The sequence below is a fragment of the Spermophilus citellus genome (genome assembly GCF_964194105.1).
Source record: "Spermophilus citellus genome assembly, chromosome: 14".
Classification (NCBI taxonomy): domain Eukaryota; kingdom Metazoa; phylum Chordata; class Mammalia; order Rodentia; family Sciuridae; genus Spermophilus; species Spermophilus citellus.
In genome coordinates this window covers 21,454,713-21,476,625 of record NC_138194.1, presented here as the reverse complement: position 1 = coordinate 21,476,625, position 21,913 = coordinate 21,454,713, and the positions used below count along the sequence as shown (strand labels likewise).

General features: G+C 37.8%; 1 protein-coding gene across 2 annotated transcripts in view; it reads right to left on the bottom strand.

Annotated features, from left to right (window-relative positions):
• SPIDR (scaffold protein involved in DNA repair) overlaps positions 1-21,913 on the bottom strand; it is a 423,741-nt gene that overhangs the window by 23,532 nt on the left and 378,296 nt on the right. For both annotated transcript variants that reach the window (XM_081265658.1, XM_081265659.1), the window contains 5 exons: positions 7,462-7,549; positions 6,380-6,523; positions 6,228-6,287; positions 932-1,142; positions 32-184 (listed from right to left, as the gene is read on the bottom strand). In XM_081265658.1, coding sequence (XP_081121784.1) covers positions 32-184; positions 932-1,142; positions 6,228-6,287; positions 6,380-6,523; positions 7,462-7,549 — 656 coding nt within the window. The remainder of the gene's footprint in view (positions 1-31; positions 185-931; positions 1,143-6,227; positions 6,288-6,379; positions 6,524-7,461; positions 7,550-21,913) is intronic.

Here is a 21,913-nt window from a genome sequence, read left to right as displayed (position 1 = left end):
AAATATTATTTCCAATGAGAAGGCTGCCCACCTTGCACGCTGCAAATGGAATTAACCGGTGTGAGGGAGTCTAGTTCATCCAGTATTACTGGGCCAGTCAGCTCACAGGAGCCAGCGCCAGAGGCCATACCCCCAAAGGGTTTTTGAAGCAACAGGACAGTCCGTTCAACACAGACAATCTGACCTGCCAACAAAGATACTTCAGATTATTGAAGTGTTGAAGAAAAATGTGAATTCTCCTGCCAGTAAAGAGAGTCTCCTTTCCATCCTCCCAAAGTGATGCAAGTATAAGGGTGCAATTGTGGGGACAGTCTGTTCCTAATGCCAGGTCATAGTTTGGGAAGCTGATTATATACAGGAAGCTGTACTACATAATTCTGAGGAAAATGGAGTCAGTTTTCTTTCTTTTGGAGAGATTTTATACATATAGAAGTGGCCTCCAGTGAGCTAAGCTGGAAAAGCATGCAAATACTAAATTCAACTTCATTTTGAAAAGAGTAATTTTGTGATACATTAAATTTACTATGTAAAAAAATACAGTTTAGGCGGGATTTTAGTTTGACACCTAGGTAAAAAAGACTAAAAAGTATATACATATCTAATGTTCTAGTTTTTGGTTTGTTTTAAAAAGAAATCACCCAAATCATGACTTCAGATGGCTTCTACACCACTATAGACAATCGTGGAGTCACTGATGGGATCGCTACAGGGTACACTAGAACCTTGGAGTACTGTGCAGATAGCCATGAACAGGGTTCAGCAAAAGCCTAAACTGGTAACATGGGTCTCTGCAGGGCACAGGTCATGTCTGTCTTGGGCTATGTGATGGTGCCAGCAGTGCTGAGCAAGATGCATTTGGAAGCCATAGGAGACATCATATGGACACTGATCAGTCACCCCAATCAAAACTGTGGAGAAGATGCAAGCACACCCTGATCTCGGAGAGCATCCCTGAAGAGGATGCTATGAGGTGCAGCCGTGGAGAGTGCTTCTAGGATTTCTGGACCCAGGACACATGAGGGGGTCACACAAACTGGCAGGATTTTGGGGAGGTGGTGGTCATTCCCATCCTTCATTTGCAGGGTGATGTCAGTCACCAACAGCCAAATCTCCTTTTGTGCCAAAAGAAGCAGACTCTTCAGCTACAAGTTCAAAGTAAAGACTATTAACTATTCTTATATCCAAAATTAATTTTTAAAAGCAACAATCTTAATGATCATTATTACTAGCAAGTTATTATTTCAAAATACTTTAAAATATACAACAGGAGTTTGGGCATGGTGGCACATGCCTATAATCACAGTGACTCAGCAGGCCAAGGCAGGAGGAACCAAATTTGAGGTCAACACAAGAAACTTAGTGAGATCCTGCCTCAAAATAAAATAAAAAGGATTATGGATGTAGCTCAGTGGTTAAGTGCCCTTTGAGTCAATCCCCAGTTTACAACCAAACCAAACCAAACCCCCCAAACATACTATAGACTTAGCACACGGGTCACTAGCCCCATTAACATAGCTGTGTGCCCAACTGTGCACCTGTTTAATGGATTCCTTTGTTGGAATATAACCCACACTTTGCAGGCAGTGCTCTACTTGTCTTCTGACCTACTCAGGTAAATTTTATTGTTCATTCTTTCTTGTTCTGAGTTTGTATACCTAGAATGCTATCTTTTACCTAGAGCATACACATTCTTCTCTTAGAGTAGCTGCAAGTTTCCTGAGGGTTAAGACTAGATCTCACTCACCAACAGACTTTTTGTACAGGACCTTGCTATAAAGTAGGTGTCATAAATATCTGTATCTGTAACAGCTTTTATTTTTCTTATTTTTTTGTCTTCTTTACTTTAATTATAATTTTTCCCCTAATCTGCAAAAGTTATAATGTCCTTCCAAGTTCTATTGAACTGGCAGTCTTCCCCTGCCCATTGGCCAGGGATTAGGTCGTAGTAGATACAAATGGACCAAAGACAGATAATAGGGCTAGGGCCTGAGGGCATGGCTAGATTGAGGGTCAGCTTGTTTTGCTGGCATGAGAATTGCACATGGTTGGCTAATAGAACTCAACAGAGGTGAACTCCGTGGTCTAGAACTGTGGATTGGGAAGGAGAAGGTAGTCTGCATGGTTGGGAGGTTGATTATATACAGGAAACTGCATTAAGTAATACTGAGGACAATGGAGCTAGTTTTCTCTCTGTTGAAGAGGGATTTATACATACAGAAGTGGGGAAGACAGGAGTAAATTCTGTGGTAATGGTCTATGGTTAGTGGTGTTGGTGTGAAACCACAACTCTAAATAAATCTAAATATAGAAGTAGATATGGATGTGGGTGTGCATGTGTGCATGGGTGCATGAATATATACATATGTCTCCTTGCACTATTCAATGAGAGGACCTACAAACAATAACATCCCAATAGCAAATGTAGCTACAACCTAGACTCTGGCTTCTAAATACCATTTTCCATTGATATCAACCAGGGCTCCTTGAAATGAGGGCTGATTCTAAAGCATAAAATGTCAAGATGACTCTAAAATATTGTGTCAAAAATAAGGGAGGACTCAAAGAATGATGGAAACATGTCTAAAAGATATAGGAGCCAGCCTAAATCTGGTAAAATTTGAGCATCAAAATGAACAACCAAAACAGATTATAACTTACTGAATAAAAAACTAATCTATTGGTCTATACTGACATAAATAAATGACTACAGAAATAAATCAGCAAAATGAAAAGCTCCTAATCAATGCTGAATGTCAGCTAATAAATGTACAAGAAATATATTAAGATATTTATAATCTCAAAGTATCTTTCCACAAAATGCTTATTAATAAGTAAAATATTTATTTATAATTAATTAATTAATTTGTTCTAGTTTGTTATACATGACAGCAGAATACATCTCGACTCACAGTACACAAGCGGAGCACAGCTTTTCATTTCTCTGGCTGTGACACTACACTAAGTAGAGTCAGACCATTTGTGTCTTTATAACATGTACCTAGGGTAATGACGTTCATCTTAGTCCACCTTCTTTCCTATCCCCATGAAATATATATTTTTTAACTTCAAAGTGAAAAACCATGGAAACACCATCTTGACCAATTGATAAAACACTACAATTCTTTCTGGGACAAATAAACTATATGTCTCTTGATATGAACACAGTATTTTTTTGGGGGGAGGTACTGGGGATTGAACTCAGGGGCCCTCAACCACTGAGCCACCTCCCCAGCTCTATTTTGTATTTTATTTAGACAGGGTCTCACTGAGTTGCATAGCACCTGGCCATTGCTGAGTCTGGCTTTGAACTCGTGATCCTTCTGCCTCAGCCTCCTGAGCTGCTGGGATTACAGGCATAAGCCACTGTGCCCGGCAGAACATAATATATATATATTTTAATAGACATGACATTTTTTATACCTTTATTTTCATTTTTATGTGGTGCCAAGGATCAAACCTAGTACCTCATGCATGCCAGGCAAGCGCTCTATCACTGAGCCAAAACTCCAACCCTGAACATAGTATTTTTATGTGGTATTTCTGTAGAGAATGTTAGAATGTATAATCTAATCTGTTCAAGAATAGCATCAGATAAACCTAAACCAAGGGACATTCTACTAAGTAACTGGTTTTTATTTTTTGAAAAATCTCAAGGTTGGGCTGGCAATGTGGCTCAGTGGTAGAATACTTGCTTGCATGTACAAGATCCCCTGGTTATAGTCCCCAGAACCACAAAAACAAAAGGCCAAAACATAAACAAAGATAAATAAGTATTCCATCTAAGAAAGATGAAAGAGATATGACCTGAGCATACTGCATGACCCTGTATCAGATCCTGGAGTTACAAAGGTTATTTTTAAAACAATTAGCAAAACCAAAATTTAAAAAATTAGTAGATATATCAGGAAGGGTAAAGATTTCTACAAAGTTAAGAAATGGTGGGAATTCTGACATTCTTCAAGGATTTTAAAATACTCTTTATGAATACTTGGGATTTGGGCTAAGGTCTATCTTTCCAGATACTAATGTACCCAAACTATAAAATTATCTATATTATAGGAGTATGAAAAAAGTCAGTAACAAGAAATCTTCTTATCTTTATCTTCTATAAAAAGATACCAATAGCGAATTATTTAAAGCAGTGCTACTACCAAGTTCTTACTAAAATTTTATTAAAAATAGGTGTCTTATTTATAATTGCCCAAACTCGGAAGAAACAAGATGTCCTTCAGTAGCTGAATGGATAAATAGATGTTGGCACTTCCAGACAATGGACTGTTATTCAGTATTAATGAGAAATGAGCTATCAAGTCATGAAAAGACAGAAGCTTAAGTGCCTAGGATGAAGTGAAAAAAAGTAGTCTAAGAAGGCTACTCACTGTGATTTTAATTATATAACACTCTGGAGTAGGCAAAACTTTGGAAAGAGTAAAAAGTTTAATGGTTGCTAAGGGTTGGGGAGGAAGGGATAAATAGAGCACAGATGACTTTTGGGGCACTGAAATGGTATCATAATGGTGCATACCTCTCTGTATACACATGTGCAGTGCAAACCAACAGAATGTACATCAAGAATTAACCCTAGCTGGGTGCAGGGGCACACATGTAATCCCAGTGGTTTGGGAGTTTGAGCTGACTAATTGTTACAGAAACCATGTGACCCAAGAAACCTAAAACATTGATGATCTGGCCTGTTATAAGCACAGTCTGCCCACTCCTGAAGTAGATGAATTAGTATCACACTATGATAGCACAATTTTAGTGATATTTTTCTTTAGGCAACTCATTGATAACTTAATTAGAGGTTAAGAAATATATTATTTTAGTCATCTTATAGCTCTTCCATTGCCTATCACTTATGGATGATTAGAGACATGAAAAAAACATTGTTTAAAATAGATACTCCATAGAAAATAACTTCAGATGCTTTATGTATAAAAGAAAGGCTCCCAACCCAGGCAGCTGAGCTGTGGCCATCTATAAAGCATACATGCTTCTTAGAGATTTATTTTTACTTTTATTTTTGTGGAACTGGAAATTGATCTTGGGGGTGCTATACCACTGAGCTCACCCCCAGTCCTTTTCATTTCTAAATTTTGAGATGGGGTCTTGGTAAGTTGCTGAGACTGGCCTTCAACTTGAGATCCATCTACCTCAGACTCCCAAGGTGCTGCGATTATGGGTATGCACCACCACTCTTGGCTAGATTCACATCAGGAGTGAAGACATGAAATGCCATGAGATCCAGCATTTGCTTTGGAATACTTTGCAACAAAAAGTAAAGCCAGAGTGGTGAGTGTCAAACCTTTATAAACCAAGTATAGATTTGTTAAAAGACTGTCCCTGGGGCCACATCTGCACTCTGCCACTTCTGTCCTTGGTGGTGTTGGGTGCCTGGCTGGCCCAGTCCAGGCTACCTGCCCAGGCTTCAGCTTCTTCCACAGGCAATTTCCTGGCATTCCAACCTGCCTGGCCACAGGTGCAGTGGCAGCAGCAATGGCACCAGGGTGCTGTCTGCTTCCCTTGCACACCCTGGGGGCAGTGCATAGGGGTCCTCTCATTCTCTTCTCATTCTCTTCCACACTGGAGCATATTACTCATGAGTGGACAAGAGCTTGAAAGATAGGATCACCTCTGAGTCCCACAAGATGAGTAGCCTTTGAGAGTGTTCCTTTACCATCCAAGGCCAGAGTGATGTCTTGGAGAACTTAGTTCATATATTCAGATTGCCAAGGACAACTTTTTACCTCGTCCACTCCTAGCTGATCCAATAGCAAACTCCTCTAAATTGCCACTTCCTAGAACTTCCCAAGGCCTCAAAGGGACCACAGGGAAGAGGACTCTTCTACCGTAGAAGAGTCCCAGAAGTGTTCCCAGAGTGGATGAACACAATCTTAAGATTCCCAATTCTACCACATAATTGAGATTTCAGCTTCTATTTCTTTTCTTCAACCTGCCTACATGTCAGAATTTAACAAATAATATAGGGCTAAAATCTTCAAGGGTAGAGTTACATCTGTTTTTTTTTTTTTTTTTTTTTTTTTAAATATCCTAGTACTTAGCATGGTAGCTGGTAGTCCACACCTGTGCTGGAATGAATGTACTACCCCTTCAGCTGGGTCATGTTCACCTGGATTTTAAATGTACTTTTGTATTTTGACACTCCATTAATTTCTAAAAGATTATCCTTATGAGAGAGGGAGACAGGGAGAATGAGAGAATGTTACCTGTGGTCTTTGATAAATCACTCTGGCATAGAAACTGCAGCGGGCACCCAGATTGTCAGTCTGGAAAAACATTGAGAAAGACTGGTAACATCATCCAAAGTACACAACAATGGCAAAAGTACTAAAAAACTTGTTAGAAACAAAGATGTTACCTGGAGAATATCTCTTAGGCAATGGAGAATTGGAGGCTGGTGAAGCTTAGATATGGAGTCTCCTTCAATCATATCAATTTGACCGAGATTGGGATGAACTGAGAGGACGTAACAGAAGGAAGGAGGAGGCAGGTGACTTTTGACCTGTTTAAAATGAAGGCAAAGGTAGAACATGAATGAAGTGTTAAAAGATTCAAATACATCATTCCAATCTATTTTTTCTTATATACATATTTACTTATAGATGTGTACCCTCTCTGGAAGGTTATACAAGAAGTGGGTTACATTATTTACTTTTGGGACCAAGCATAAGAATGTATTTCTTAATTTATTATCAATTTAAGATTTCATTTTAGAAATCTATTCTTCAGAGTATATTGAAAATACCATTTGGAAAAACATCTTGTTAATCTATATATGGGCATTTTTGACACCTACTATTGGACTGACAGGACAAGTTCATCAATGTAGCACTCCACTGAAGTCAGCTATACAAAGACATATTCCCTTTTTCAGCTTAGGCATCTATGACCCAAAGCAACCACAGGCTAGCCTCCTGGACAAGGCCCAGAAAGGAGAGAAGGAGAAACTTTTTAACTTTTTTCTGCCTTTGAGCTACTACCATAAATAATTTGATAGGGTAGGAATGGACATTCCTAGCTACCCTCATGGTTGTAGGAATATTTACAGATTCCATTGTATTCCTACTGTAAATTGGTAACTAAGTGCTGGTTTCATGAGTGATTGGAAGGGGTGGGAAAAAATTGCCTAGTTTATAATGAGGCTAAGACTCTGACTGTTGTAACAGTGTGTGAGGACTGCTGTTTAAAAATCCATCATAAATTAACCTGAGAAGCATATTGTATAGCATGGAAGGGAAAGCAGCCATAGATTGGGATCCTGAATGAGGAGAGAAAATCCCAATCCCAGTCCTACCTTGTATTCCCATACCACTACAAAGGGTCTAGGTACAGAGGGATTCCTGTTGCCATTGTGGAGTCACGGAGCAATGGTGAGAGTCCTGGCTCGGTGGCTGGTACAGAGCAACCTGAGGATGGAGGGCTCCCTGGTGTTGTACCTACCTCTTCACAGGGCTGACTATGGCCGGGTGCTTTTAGGGGTATTGCTGGGGGCCATATGGTATCAATCAAACTGAAGAGCCCTGGTGTCCTGGGACAAGAAAACACTGTTAAAATTATTTGTTATTAGATGGGAATGCGGTGGCACAAGCCTATAATCTTTGCTGTTAGGTAGGCCGGGGCAGGAGGATTAAAAGTTTGAGGTTAGCTTAGGCAACTTAGAAAGATCATGTCTCAAAATAAAATAAAAAGGGCGGGAGATGTAGTTCAGTGGAAGTTAGAGCATTTGACTAGCTTGTGTGAGCTTCAATATCTCATACCATACACACACACACAAAAAGTATGACACAAGATGAATGCAAGATTCTCTTCTTTGTGTAGAATAGAAAAAAAAATATACAAGGGACTGGGGATATACTTCATTGGTAGATGGTAGAGCATCCTCCTAGCATACACGAGTCTCTGTTTTCATTACAAAATGAAAACAAAACAACAAAAAACCCAAGAAACTCCAAAACATCATCAATTTCCCTAAAATTTTGTAGCTTCTCAAAAAGTGTCCTATGACGTTCACTCCACAAAAGCAAGACTCTGCTCAGTGAGGTTGCTGTGTGGAGGATGCCTGAAGTGTGGCTATGGGTTCCCACTGGGTGTTGGCAGAACTTTAAAATGCTATAGGCCCAGGGCTGGGGTTATAGCTCAGTGATAAACACTTGCCTAGGGTTTGATTCTCAGCACCACATATAAATAAAGTAAAGGTCAATCAACAACTAAAAAAAAAAAAAAAAAGGGATCACCATTTGACCCAGCTGTCCCTCTCCTCAGTCTATACCCAAAGGACTTAAAAACAGCATACTTTAAGGACCCAGCCACATCAATGTTTATAGCAGCACAATTCACAATAGCTAAACTGTGGAACCAACCTAGATGCCCTTTAGTAGATGAATGGATAAAAAAAAATGTGGCATATATACACAATGGAATTTTACTCAGCAATAAAAGAGAATAAAATCATGGCATTTGCAGGTAAATGGATGGAGTTAGAAGATAATGCTAAGTGAAGTTAGCCAATCCCAAAAAACCAAATGACGAATGTTTTCTTTGATATAAGGAGGCTGATTCATAGAGGGATAAGGAGAGGGAGCATGGGAGGAATAGACGAACTCTATAGGGCAGAGGGGTTAGAGGGGAAGGGAGAGGGCATGGGTTAGAAATGATGGTGGAATGTGATGGACGTTATTATCCAAAGTACATGTATGAAGACACGAATTGGTGTGAATATACTATGTATACAACCAGAGATATGAAAAATTGTGCTCTATATATGTAATAAGAATTTAATGCATCCTGCTGTCATATATAAATAAAAAAAAATACTGCTTATAGTCCTGGCTGGACATGGCGGCACACGCCTGTAATCCCAGCGGTTTGGGAGTCTTCTAGCACTAAGCTACATCCCCAGCACCCTTTTAGAAATTTTTTATTATTTTAGTTTTTAATTTGTTCAAATTAATTATATATGACAGTAGAATGCATTTTGACACATTGTACACAAATGGAGCACAACTTCTCCTTCCTCTACATGGTGTAGAGTCACAATGGAAATTCAATCATACAAGTATATAATGTCTGTCTCATTGAATCATCCTTCCCATCCCCAAACCTACCTATCATAATCTGTAAAAAGATGTCTTTTGATCTGTATATCTTTTTTTCTTTTTCCCTTTTTCTTGTCTTATTTTGCTAGCTGGTCAATTTACTTTTAAAGGACTGCCAGAACTTAATATTTGACTTACACTGTCAAGTCTAATACAGGTAATAAACTCTAAGAGGACATCAGGCCAGTTAACATAATAGAGAGCATATAGAGGACACAATAGAAGTGAGAGTGAAAATAGGATTTTGAAAAGTCAGGATGAAGAAAACAAGGGTGACATTTAAAGGTCAGATTGAAATTGTAACCTCCCCTCAAATTCCTCCAAAATTATTTCTTTCATTTTTTATTTCTATCTCTTTCTCTCTCATAGACACACACCCTTAATGATGAAACTATCTCAAAAAGAAGCCAAGTCAATACAGAAAGAAACTACATACTATTTGGACTTCTAAAGAAAAACAAAAAACTAATTTACCACTCATAATTACATAAAAAATAGGATCTCTTATTACTGCCATAATTTGTCAGCCAACAGGTACGTACTCTCATTAAATCTTGGGCTGTTGGAGAGATTACTTACAGATAAACTTTCCTAATGGGAAAGGTGGATAAACTCGAAAATTACTTTTCCAAGGTGAAAGTAATTAATAGCCAGTGACCAGAGTCTGGATAAAAGAGAACAAACTGCGTATAAGTACTCAGGCAAGCAAAGTACTGCTCTCATAAGGTACATACTCCTGCGGCCAGCAGCATCTGCAGGATGACGGAAGGGATAAGAGATCTTCCTTAAGACAGTGAAAGTCTCCCAAAGCCTCTGATATATAGGTCACTTCTACAGACATTATTATAGTGTAAGAGGCCCTTCTAAGAACACATTTTCATTATGAAAAAACACTTGAAGAGACTCCTTAGAAGAGATAAAGTATGAGGGGGAGATACCGACCACACAATTTGAATTTAATAAAGTCATCATAGTTTCAGTGAGATGTAGGACTATAATAGATATGAGGTCACTCAGAAGGAAATCCTGTAGACTCACATCCTCAAAGTTTAGGGGGTACATTCCCACCCTTTAGAGGACACATTCCCACCCTCACCAACTGAACATTCACTCTGAGAACTGTAGGAGAACAGAATGGGGTGTAAAGAGAATACCTTTCACCTGTAATGTTAAAGTCCTGAGATCTCTCTTGGTCTTATTTTCCTCTCTGTAGGATTCTCTAATTTGTAATGCTGTTACACCCCTCACTGCCCAGTGTCTCTGCTTGAGGAGGAAAGATGGTTTCAAAATCTCCAGTTTTGGTGAAGAATGGTAAAGTTTGCATCAGCTGAAGGAGAGGGGTGGCAATGACATATCTGGATTTTCTCTGACAGTGTAGTACTATGGAGTTCTAGAAATAGTGAAGCATCTGTAATAAGTACCTCTGCAGGCTTATCTATGAGCTTGGCTGACCAAAGGCTTTTAATGCTTCAGAGGGTTTTGAATATTTACTGAAAAAAAATGGAATCTGAAAATTTCCAATGCATTTGTAATAAAAATAGAAACTACCTTTAAAAATATGTTCTGATTTGTTTTAGTTACTGCCAGTCTCAAGAGGAAAAAAAAAAATACTCCCAAGATTATAAAGGGTTAGGAATAAGCAAATAGGATGCATTTATATGTAGTAAAGTTAAATTCTTTCTTAGAATGAAAAAGTCCATTTTGTTGTTTGTATTTTGTTGTTTGTAAGACATTCTGGAAACTCTCAAAATCTAAGCAGAAAATACACAAAAGAGCCACAAAGGGAGGGGATCAACTTCCGGTCATCTCTGAAAAAAGCCTCACAAACTTAGTTCAGGAGTCTGAAATGATGTCAACACACAGATGTTTCTTTTGGAATTAACGAGAGCCAAGGTTTTCCCTTGTGACAAGAAAGGTGCATGGAACTAAGGGAAGTCACACGTGAGCAGAGAATCTCAACTGAGTACACCCACTGCCTGAATTCCCAGCCTAGAAAGGCAGCCCTCCAGCTGCTATATTGGGACAGGCAGAGGAGGTTGGGGCTAATCTTGGGAAGAAGAGTAGAGTCCTGCTGGGGACTGAAGAGGAGCACACAAAAATGAGTGTGACCAGCGACAATAACAAAAGGAATTTTAGAAACATATTCAAATAAATGAGAGTAAATGGGGTTCCTGCTTCACCACTACTTGAAACAATGCAAAACTTACATATTTTAATGCAAATTTTATAGATTTTTTTTTAAGAGCAGCAAAGTATTAACTACCAATGACTTTACAGTACCTAGTATTACTTATCTTGATTGGTAGATGACAAATGTCATTTGGAAAACCAACCACTCAAAGTAAGGGCAGCCATGATTTCCATAAATTCCAGCCCCCTGGAAAAAAGTAAATATGGAATGTGACCATCTCAGCATACTGGACCATTATCTGATATCATCTGCTGGCTTGCCTATTGTCTTAGTTATTTTAGGGATCATTTTTCCATCTGATACTGCTTTATCTAATGACTCCAAAGTCTTCACAGGGCAATCTAAGACTGTCTAGCCACTTTCCTCTAGGTGTGGATAGAGTGGAATTTGCCCTAGGAAATTTAAACCACAATGGTGACATCAACAACAGCAAGTAGAAAGATAACAAGCAAGGAAATAGCCTGACATTTATCCTCAGACCTCAGACTTTTTGATTTTTTCTTAAAATGTCTGTAGTTGCTAATTTCTCGGTACTAATTATTATGGTAGTACATCTGGGTAGTTCATATGGAGAGTAAATTACTTCAGACTAGTACTTCTCCAAGTGGGGACTGAAGGCCCCTGGAGGTACTGAGAGGCTTTCAGGTAGCCTGTAAGGCCAGAACTATTTTCTACTAATTTATCTTCTTTTCCTTTCTCATTTTCATTCTCTCATGTATGTACAGTGGAGTTTTCTAGAGTCCCATTATGCATAATTTCATAACAGTGAATTCAACAGCTAATCTATTATCTTCTATTAAATCAGACATTAAAGAGATTGGCAAAGACATAAAACAATGCCACTCTTCAAATTGATTTTGTATTTTTCATTAAAAATGTTATTTATATTATCATGTAATAGGTTTCCTTTTGAGACTTTTAGGTAAACTAACAAATTTGAAAAAAATCTTCAGTTGTAATTTCTAATATGGTAAATAATGACCAATATAATCCAATGTAAAAAATAAAAAAGCTCCCCCAAACTCTTTGTGACCTCATAAACTTTTAAAAGTACATAGGCATCCTGAGATGAGAAAGTTGAAAGTTTGGAAGTGTTCTTTAGTTGCTTATATTGGCTTTCCTCTGTTCCTCTCCATTTCCCCCCCCTTTCCTGCTAATGAGGCTACACCCTATGCATATTCTCTGACACAACAGCTCTATGTGCCTAACTGTCACCTAGCTCTAGACTCTATTAATTTGTAATCTCAATGTTATCTAAGAAACAATTTCCTCCTTAGAGCTGAATTGTTATTAATGGTACTGAATAAACTTAGATTCAAACTCTATTTTTAGTTGCAAAAATAACTTCCCATTCTTAGTAAAATTAGGTCAATGTATGTGGGTTATCTGTAAATACTGTAATACTTCCTATAACTCCATTCTTTCCTATGGCCCAATACCCAACAAGAAAAAGTGCTTTTAGGAGTTGGTCAACTTGCTGTGTTGAGAAAGCACTATGAAGATTCTGAGGAGTCTTATTGATAGGAAGGGAGTTCTTCAACACCCCATATCTACACTGCAAGGTCATACCCAGGTTAGGGCAAGACAGTCTGCTCACCTGGCAAAAAGGTGGCTCTTGGCACTGCCTAGGCTTACACTGCAAATGTCATATTAGTGCCAAATACAGCAACAAATGCCAAGCAGTCTTGGGGAAACTATACCTATAAGAACCATTAGCTTTTGTGTGAAGACACAGGTGAGAAGAAGTAGAGAGGTCTTCTCTGACAATATAGCTAAGCCTCAACTTATTCTCTCTTCCTAGGAACCAGTTGCCATCTGAAATCTTCTTGCTTGTCTAGTGCTTGTTTCTCATGTCCTCCCAAGAACATGAGAGTCTTGAGCACAGGCCTTATGTGACTTCTGCATCCCACTGGCATGCAGGAGTTAAGACACTAGGTCTGGAGGCTATGCTGGAGGGACAGCAGTCTTCCCCAAGCCCCACCTGTCAGTACTACACAGCAAAGGCACATGGGGCTTCAGTAATACTGTTATACATTGCAAGCACCCTTCAGTGCTTCTGTTTGAGAACTTTTTATGAGTCCTGATTTCTCCTTTAAGAAACTCATAGCTCTAATATATTTTATCACACCTAATCTCACTTGTTTATTTAATTCATCTACTATCAGATCCTATGCTAGCTACAGATACAATTTAAATAAAATTAAGAAGAAAGAATGCATTCCAGAAGGTAGCATATCTCCTTTTTGTTATATTTATCAAACAAAAGACAAGCTTGAATGCCTCAGATACTGAGATGCAGGGTAAACATGATCAAATAGCTCAAGAGATCATTATCAAGTTGGTAGGAGCCATTGAAACCTTGAGGCCCTAATGAGATTAGATTAACAGAGATTAACCTATGTCCTTTAGCTGCTGGGACAATGAAATGGGGTCAACTTTGGAGACAATCTGGTTGTGACCCAACAATCCAACTCTGCCTGCCCCAAAGCTCTGAGAACTCATATAGAGACTTGTATGTGGCTGTTCATAGGAGGATTATTTATGAAAGGTGGAATAACCCAAATGTAAATCAAAGAATGAATGGATAAATGAGTCTGATGTATCAATACAATGAAATATTATGCATCCATAAAAAGGTCAATAAATATATATCAAGGTCATTGTACTGTCATGTGTAACTAATTAAAACAAATAAAAAATACAAAAAAGAAAGAAAGAAAAAGGGTCAATACATGTTATATAAATAGTGAAAGTTGAAAATATTCTGCTAATGTGAATAGACGTATAAGGTTGTACATTGAATGGTTCCACTTATATGAAATGTCCAGAATAGGCAAATTCTTTGTGGCACTTCAAAGGAATAAAACCAAGGCCTTGCAAATGCTCAGATAGCACTCTACCACTGAACTATATCCCCAGCCCAATGGTATTTTTTAAACAATAGCTTAATCATTTAAACATAATTTAAATACCACAAAATTTATTATTTTAAAGTATACAAAACATTGGTTTTTATTACATTCACAAAGTTGGGCAACCATTACCACTACCTATTTCCAGAACACTTTAATCATTCTCAAAAGAAATGTCATACCCATTAGCAGTAACTTCCCATTCTCCCAGGCCCTGGCAATCATTACTCTATTGTCCATCTGCATGAGAACAGGTTTTGAATATGAATAATAAGACATTATTTCACCTTGAGTTTCCTTGAATATCTATATAAAGATGTGATCAGCTTTCAGAATAGGCTGTTCTAATGGATGTGAATTTATTTAAACCTTCTACTTGCCATAGTGAAACCATTATTCTGCATAATTAATATGCACCAATTAAAAAAGCAACGCTTTTTAAAGTGCATATTAAATCAGTACTTCTGCTAATAGAAAGGACAAAAAGACAAATCTTCTACACGATGACATATGAATTGTAAAAGGTTGAGTAGTATTTCAGTAATAATGCTGGAACGCCTGGCATAGTGGTATATCCAGCAATTTCAAGTTTGAGATTAGTCTGGGCAAATTAGTGACACCCTGTCTCAAAAAAATAAAGAAAGAGATGGGGGTGAGCTTGGTGATAGAGCAATCCTCAATCCAGTCCCTAGTACCACAGAGAACCAAAACAAAAGGCAAAAAGCAAAACAACACCCCCCCCCCAAAAAAAACCCCTGGTATTATGATGATAGTGACAGCTACCAGGTATATTTACTGAGAACACACCATTGGCTGGTCCCTCTCCTAAGCACCTGCGAGTCTAGAGAGGAGCCTTCTTACCTCCTGGGGGAAATGTACTTTCCTCAAGAGGGAACAGCTAACAAAGGCATCAAGATCAGTGTTTTGATTCCAGAATATCTTATAGATGTGGGGACAGGTAAGGGTCCAGCAGCCATTTCTTTCTTCTTTTTAAAAAGAAAATTAAAAAAATAGGGGCTGGGAATGTGGCTCAAGCAGTAGCGTGCTCGCCTGGCGTGCGTGCGGCCTGGGTTCGATCCTTAACACCACATACAAACAAAGATGTTGTGTCCACCGAAAACTAAAAATAAATATTAAAAAATTCTCTCTCTCTAAAAAAAAAAATAGTGGAATACATTTGTACATGTACATAAAATAATTTGGTCAATTTAATTCCCCATACCTTTATTTTCCTCCATACCTCTCACCCCTGGTCCCCTTCCTATACTCAATTGGTCTCCCTTCTATTTTCATGAGATCCTCCCCCTCCCCTTTCCTTCTTCCTCTCTAGCTTGTACATATGAGAGAAAACATACAACCCTTAACTTTCTGAGTCTGGCTTATTTCACTTAAATAATGCTCTCTAGTTTCATCCATTTTCCTGAAAATGACATAATTCATTCGTCTTTATGTCTAGCCAGCCATTTTAAAGACATTCATGACACTTTATGAGGCCCTGCCTATGGGTCATGAAAACTTGTCCAGTTATATTGATATAACTGGACATATTATAACTCTGGCCAAGCAGTTATACTTTGGGAATGCTCTCCCAAAGAAAAACACTATTTATGACCTCAGGGTATGCAAAGATTTCTTAAATAAGTATAAAAAGAAAGTATTGACCTTAAAGGAAAAGATTGATGAATTTGATAAATCAGTACTTCTGCTAATAGAAAGGACAAAAGACAAATCCCTATATAAGCCATATAAAAGGAATGATGGATTCATATTCTGAATATGAAAAGCTCAATACCTCAAAAGAAAAAAGGAGAAAAAAGACTTGTACAGAACTTCAAAGAGGAAATATAAATGGCCAATATGGAGTAAAATGTTCTTGGCCTCTATAGTGATAAAGAACTACAATTTAAACCACAAAGAACCTATTGGGCTGGAACAAAAACCAAAAACCAAAACACACACACAAAAAAACCCAAAATACAAAGTCTGGGAAAAATACAAAGAAAAATAACCCCATCTAAATATACCAAATAATGAAAGGGAAGTAGAGTCGTGGGAACACTCTGCAATGCTAACAGGCACAACAACTGGATTCCCATTTTGAGAGGAGAGTGTGGCATTATTTTAAGACCCTTACCCACTCTATGCACACTTGTGCCCTAGGGGATACACAACATGGGCTCACGTATTGCCAGTTATGGCCAGAAGTGTGCATAAAATGGGAGGAAAATGAGCAGGAGCTACCTACAATAAATGAATGAATTTAACAAAGTTTATACACTTAACAGATCCAAGAAGTGAGCAGACCCCATATCTGGGGTTCTCTTGTGTGCAGCCAGTCAGAAGCATTGCTGGTAGGTGAAAGAAAAAAAAAAACACGAAGATAGTACAACCATGATGCTATCTCTAAAATGTTCAAAACTAGGCAAACTTAAACACATTTTTAAGGGCATATACAAAGTAGTAAAACTGTACAGAATTACACGGAAAAATATCTTAGGATTGCAAAGATTGTTAGGGTGGGGTAGAGGAGTGGGAGAAATGCCGGGAGGGACAGGCGGAGGGTGGCTTCTGGACACTGGTCAGGTTTTGTTTCTTGAATTTGTTGGTGGCTTTGTGTGTATGTTTTATTTACTCATTTATTATTCATTACACACTATAATTACATATGTATAATCACACATACATATATAGTTACATATATATCATATGTTTGCTATAGTTGATAGTAAAAAAAAGCTAAAATATAACCTAAGTAAGTAAAGGAGACTTAGAAACACAAGATATGTGCTGCAGCATTGCTCTAGAATGGTAAAAACTGTAAATACTAAATGCCTACTGGGAGAGGGACACCTCATGAGAAAGGTATCTTCCTAAGATTAAGTAGAAAAAGAAAGTTTTTTTGTTTATAGATAGGGTTACACTAATGGACAAAGGTGTGGAAGATTACTTATTGTGGTGAATATCCAGTGGGTAAAGGGTGAAAGGGAGATTATTAAATTTCCTTTATAGCAACATCAACAAAAGCAGTGGCTATGTTACTATCTCATTTCCAGATTATTATTTTTAAGTATATATATATATATGTATATATATATATATATGTATATATACATATATATATATATATATATACACACACACATACATATGTGTGTGTGTGTATAGTGGTTGGACACAATACCTTTATTTTATTTATTTATTTTTATGTAGTGCTGAGGATAGAACCCAACTCCTCGCACGTGCCAGTCGAGCGCGCTACCACTGAGCCACAAATCCAGCCCCTCATTTACAGATTGTACAGAGCATCTACAACAGACGTGCTGGGACATGCTGGGACTCACTAAGTTGCTGGCCATAAGGAACAGCAGCCACTGAACTGCTTAGTCATGTCTGCTTGCAGTTGATAAAGAGCTGTAAGGGGCATAGGCATGCTTAGGAATGACTGGTTACAAATCATAGGGAGCACAGCTCCATGGACATGTGCAAAGAATATGTCCAGCTGCAATTACATCACCTCACTGGACATAACCAATGGACACTGACTTTCACTGGGTGTAACCAATTGCCAACATATATCACCAACTTGGAACTGTATTTAAATTGCTGGTCCTGCCACATTGAAGAGTTTTTGCTCTAAGGACATCGGTGAGACTGGTCGCCTTGCTGACCATCCCTGGACTGACTCCACCATTCCCTGATGTCCAGCCATCGGCTGGAGAGAATCACCATACAAAGACAACGACTATTCTTTGGCTAAGGGAAGTTGTGTGGCATTAGAGGTATTTTGGGGCTTGTGGTTGCCCTAGGGACTGTATGATTTGCTTAGAGTGTTTAATTACTGTGCATTGAATGCTAGTTGGGGTGTTCCCCCACACCCAACACTTTTTGAATTAATTGTTTATATTTGATGATTGGTGTCACTAAATATATGCTTGCATTTAAAGACAATCCACCTCCAAATAATTATTAATAGCACTGCTCTTGCACAGATAAAGTTGAAAGACCCAATTTGAGGCTTTTTACAAATGTATGGCTCAGGTGTAAGGGCTTCATGACAACCCACTTGGTTGTTGAAAGTTCTAGGGAGAGAAGTAAGTTCTCTTTCTTTCTTTAAATGGTAATAAAAGTTACCTTTCTTAACTTGTATTTTCATTAATAATTGTCTAAGTGAACTGAAAAAAAATCGTAACTAAATGGAAAGCATGTAATTATTTACTATGGACCTGACCATCTTCCTGGTAACTCAGAATGATTCTGGTATAGAGAGCTTATTGCTGTTGGAAACAATGGAAAACACCAAGAATATAAATTAATATCAACATCAATGACAAAAAATAGTCAGATTTCTGTTTAAGGGCCAGGAATTATAACTATAAAATAAATTGAAAATTTAAAGAAATGAATTCTCCTAAAACTGGAAAAAATTAAATGTCAGGTATAATACTCAAAACACAGGCTTTGGAATTTGAAGGTCTTGGTTCGAGGCCCAGCTCACAAACATGAAGTCATATTATTTAACCTCAGAGAGCTTCAAGGTTTTTATCTAAAAAATGAATACCATTACCCAACTTGCCAGCTAGTTTGAAGGTTAAATGAAACAGTGACTAGTGACATACAAATTCTTCTTTCCAATTTCAGCATCCTGTTAAGAGATATTGTATCAGCAAATTATAAAGATATGAGTAGTCTATTTAAAAATTAAAATTTATTAATTCTCCACATTTGAGAACAGAGCTAATAAAATCATATTTAAAATAAGTATTTAGATTTCATATTTGAGATTAACAAAGGAATATTTCAATGCTTCTTTGGAATCATATGGCTAGCCAGTGTTCCCTGATCAATCATAACCTTAGGCTATTGACCTGAGAGAAATAAGGTCTGGGTGGGAAGGCTATAGTGGCTTGACCTATCTACCTCCTAGTTTTAAACAGAAAAGAACAAACAACTCTTTAGAAAGCAATTCTAAGCAGGAAGTGTGAATCTGGAGGTATAGCGATACCAGAGTTCAAACTGTACTACAAAGCAATAGTAACAAAAACAGCGTGGTACTGGTACCAAAACAGGCAGGTGGAACAATGGTACAGAATAGAGGACACAGAAACCAATCCACAAAATTACAACTTTCTTATATTTGATAAAGGGGCTAAAAGCATGCAATGGAGGAAGGATAGCATCTTCAACAAATGGTGCTGGGAAAATTGGAAATCCATATGCAACAAAATGAAACTGAATCCCTTTCTCTCGCCATGCACAAAATTAACTCAAAATGGATCAAGGAGCTAGATATCAAATCAGAGACACAGCGTCTGATAGAAGAAAAAGTTGGCTACGATCTACATACTGTGGGGTCGGGCTCCAAATTCCTTAATAGGACACCCATAGCCCAAGAGTTAATAACAAGAATAAATAAATGGGACTTACTTAAACTAAAAAGTTTTTTCTCAGCAAGAGAAACAATAAGAGAAGTGAATAGAGAGCCTACATCCTGGGAACAAATCTTTACTCCACACACTTCAGATAGAGCCCTAATATCCAGAATATACAAAGAACTCAAAAAATTAAACAATAAGATAACAAATAACCCAATCAACAAATGGGCCAAGGACCTGAACAGACACTTCACAGAGGAGGACATACAATCAATCAACAAGTACATGAAAAAATGCTCACCATCTCTAGCAGTCAGAGAAATGCAAATAAAAACCACTCTAAGATACCATCTCACTCCAGTAAGATTGGCAGCCATGCAGCCATTATGAAGTCAAACAACAACAAGTGCTGGCGAGGATGTGGGGAAAAGGGTACACTTGTACACTGCTGGTGGGACTGCAAATTGGTAAGGCCAATTTGGAAAGCAGTATGGAGATTTCTGGGAAAGCTGGGAATGGATCCACCATTTGACCCAGCTATCGCCCTCCTCGGACTACTCCCGGAGGATCTTAAAAGAGCATACTATAGGGATACTGCCACATCAATGATCATAGCGGCACAATTCACAATAGCTAGACTGTGGAACCAACCTAGATGCCCTTCAATAGATGAATGGATAAAAAAAATGTGGCATCTATACACAATGGAGTACTATGCAGCAATAAAAAATGACAAAATCATAGAATTTGCAGGGAAATGGATGGCATTAGAGCAGATTATGCTAAGTGAAGCTAGCCAATCCTTAAAAAACAAATGCCAAATGTCTTCTTTGATATAAAGAGAGCAACTAAGAACAGAACAGGGAGGAAGAGCATGAGGAAAAGATTAACATTAAACAAAGACGAGTGGGGGGAGAGAAAGGGAGAGAGAAGGGAAAGCATATGGAAATGGTAGGAGACCCTCAATGTTACACAAAATTACATATAAGAGGTTGTGAGGGAAAAGGGGGGGAAACAAGGGAGAGAATTGAACAACAGCAGATGAGGTAGAGAGGGATGATGGGTGGGGAGGGGAGGGGGGATAGTAGGGGATAGGAAAGGTAGCAGAATACAACAGTCACTAATATGCCATTAGGTAAAAATGTGAGTGTGTAACCGATGTGATTCTGCAATTTGTATTTGGGGTAAAAATGGAGTTCATAACCCAATTGAGTCAAATGTATGAAAGATGATATATCATGAGCTTTGTAATGTTTTGAACAACCAATTAAAAAAACAAGAAAAAGAAAGTAACTCTGAGAGTTTTAAAACTATTCATCTCATACTGGTAGATAATTAGGATTTATTTATTTATTTATTTTTGGTGGAGAAAAGTAGTACATTTCTAAGAGAAGAATAAAAAAGAATTAAAAAACTGCCAATTTACTGAATTCATTGTGCTACAGAGTAAATTTACTTATTATGCTAAAGGATGAATTAACTAGCTAAATTACTAATCTGGAGGGAAAGGTGGTATTTGTTTTTAATGTCTTGTATCAACTGACCTTCTTTCTGTTTTTTTTTTTTTAAATTCCTGTTTCAAGTAAATCTCTCTGTACTTTTAATTCCAACAACTTCATTATCTATTCTTTTCTCAGTATTATCAGGTAATTTACAAGTCCTAATGACTTTCAACTGGATTTATTTTCTGCCTTGAAAAAAATAGTACCCTTCTAAACTCCATTATTCTTCTAAATTATTATTTTTAAATTTTTAGTTAATTAGTTAATCAATGAACTTTTTGTGGTACTGGAGATTTAATCCAGGTATATTCCACCTCTGAGCTATACTCTATACTTTTTATTTTTATTTTGAGATTGGGGTGTGTGTTTAATGAAGTTGCTGAGGCTGGCCTTGAACTTGCCATCCTCCTGCCTCACCTTCCCAAGTGGCTGGGATTATAGGTAAGCTCTATCATGCCTAGATCTAAATTATTCTTGATTATCTTTCTTTTTACATTTTGTTTACAGTAAAGCACAGTGGCATCCCCTCACAGGGATATTCTTTTATTTTTGGTGCTGGGAATTGAACCTAAGCCTGCTCTAACACTGAACGGTATCCCCAGCCCTTTTTACTTTTTGAGACAGGGTCTCATTAAGTTGCCCTGGCTAGTCCTAAACTTGGTATCCTCTTGCCTCAGCTTCCTCAATAGTTGGGATTACAGGCATACATCACTGTGCTGGGCTCCTGGAAGTTTCTGTCATTTAATAGGCAAGTCTCCTTCATAAGCTTGGCATACATATTCAAAGAATTCAGAGTTAACTTAGTCTCACTTTGTCCCTT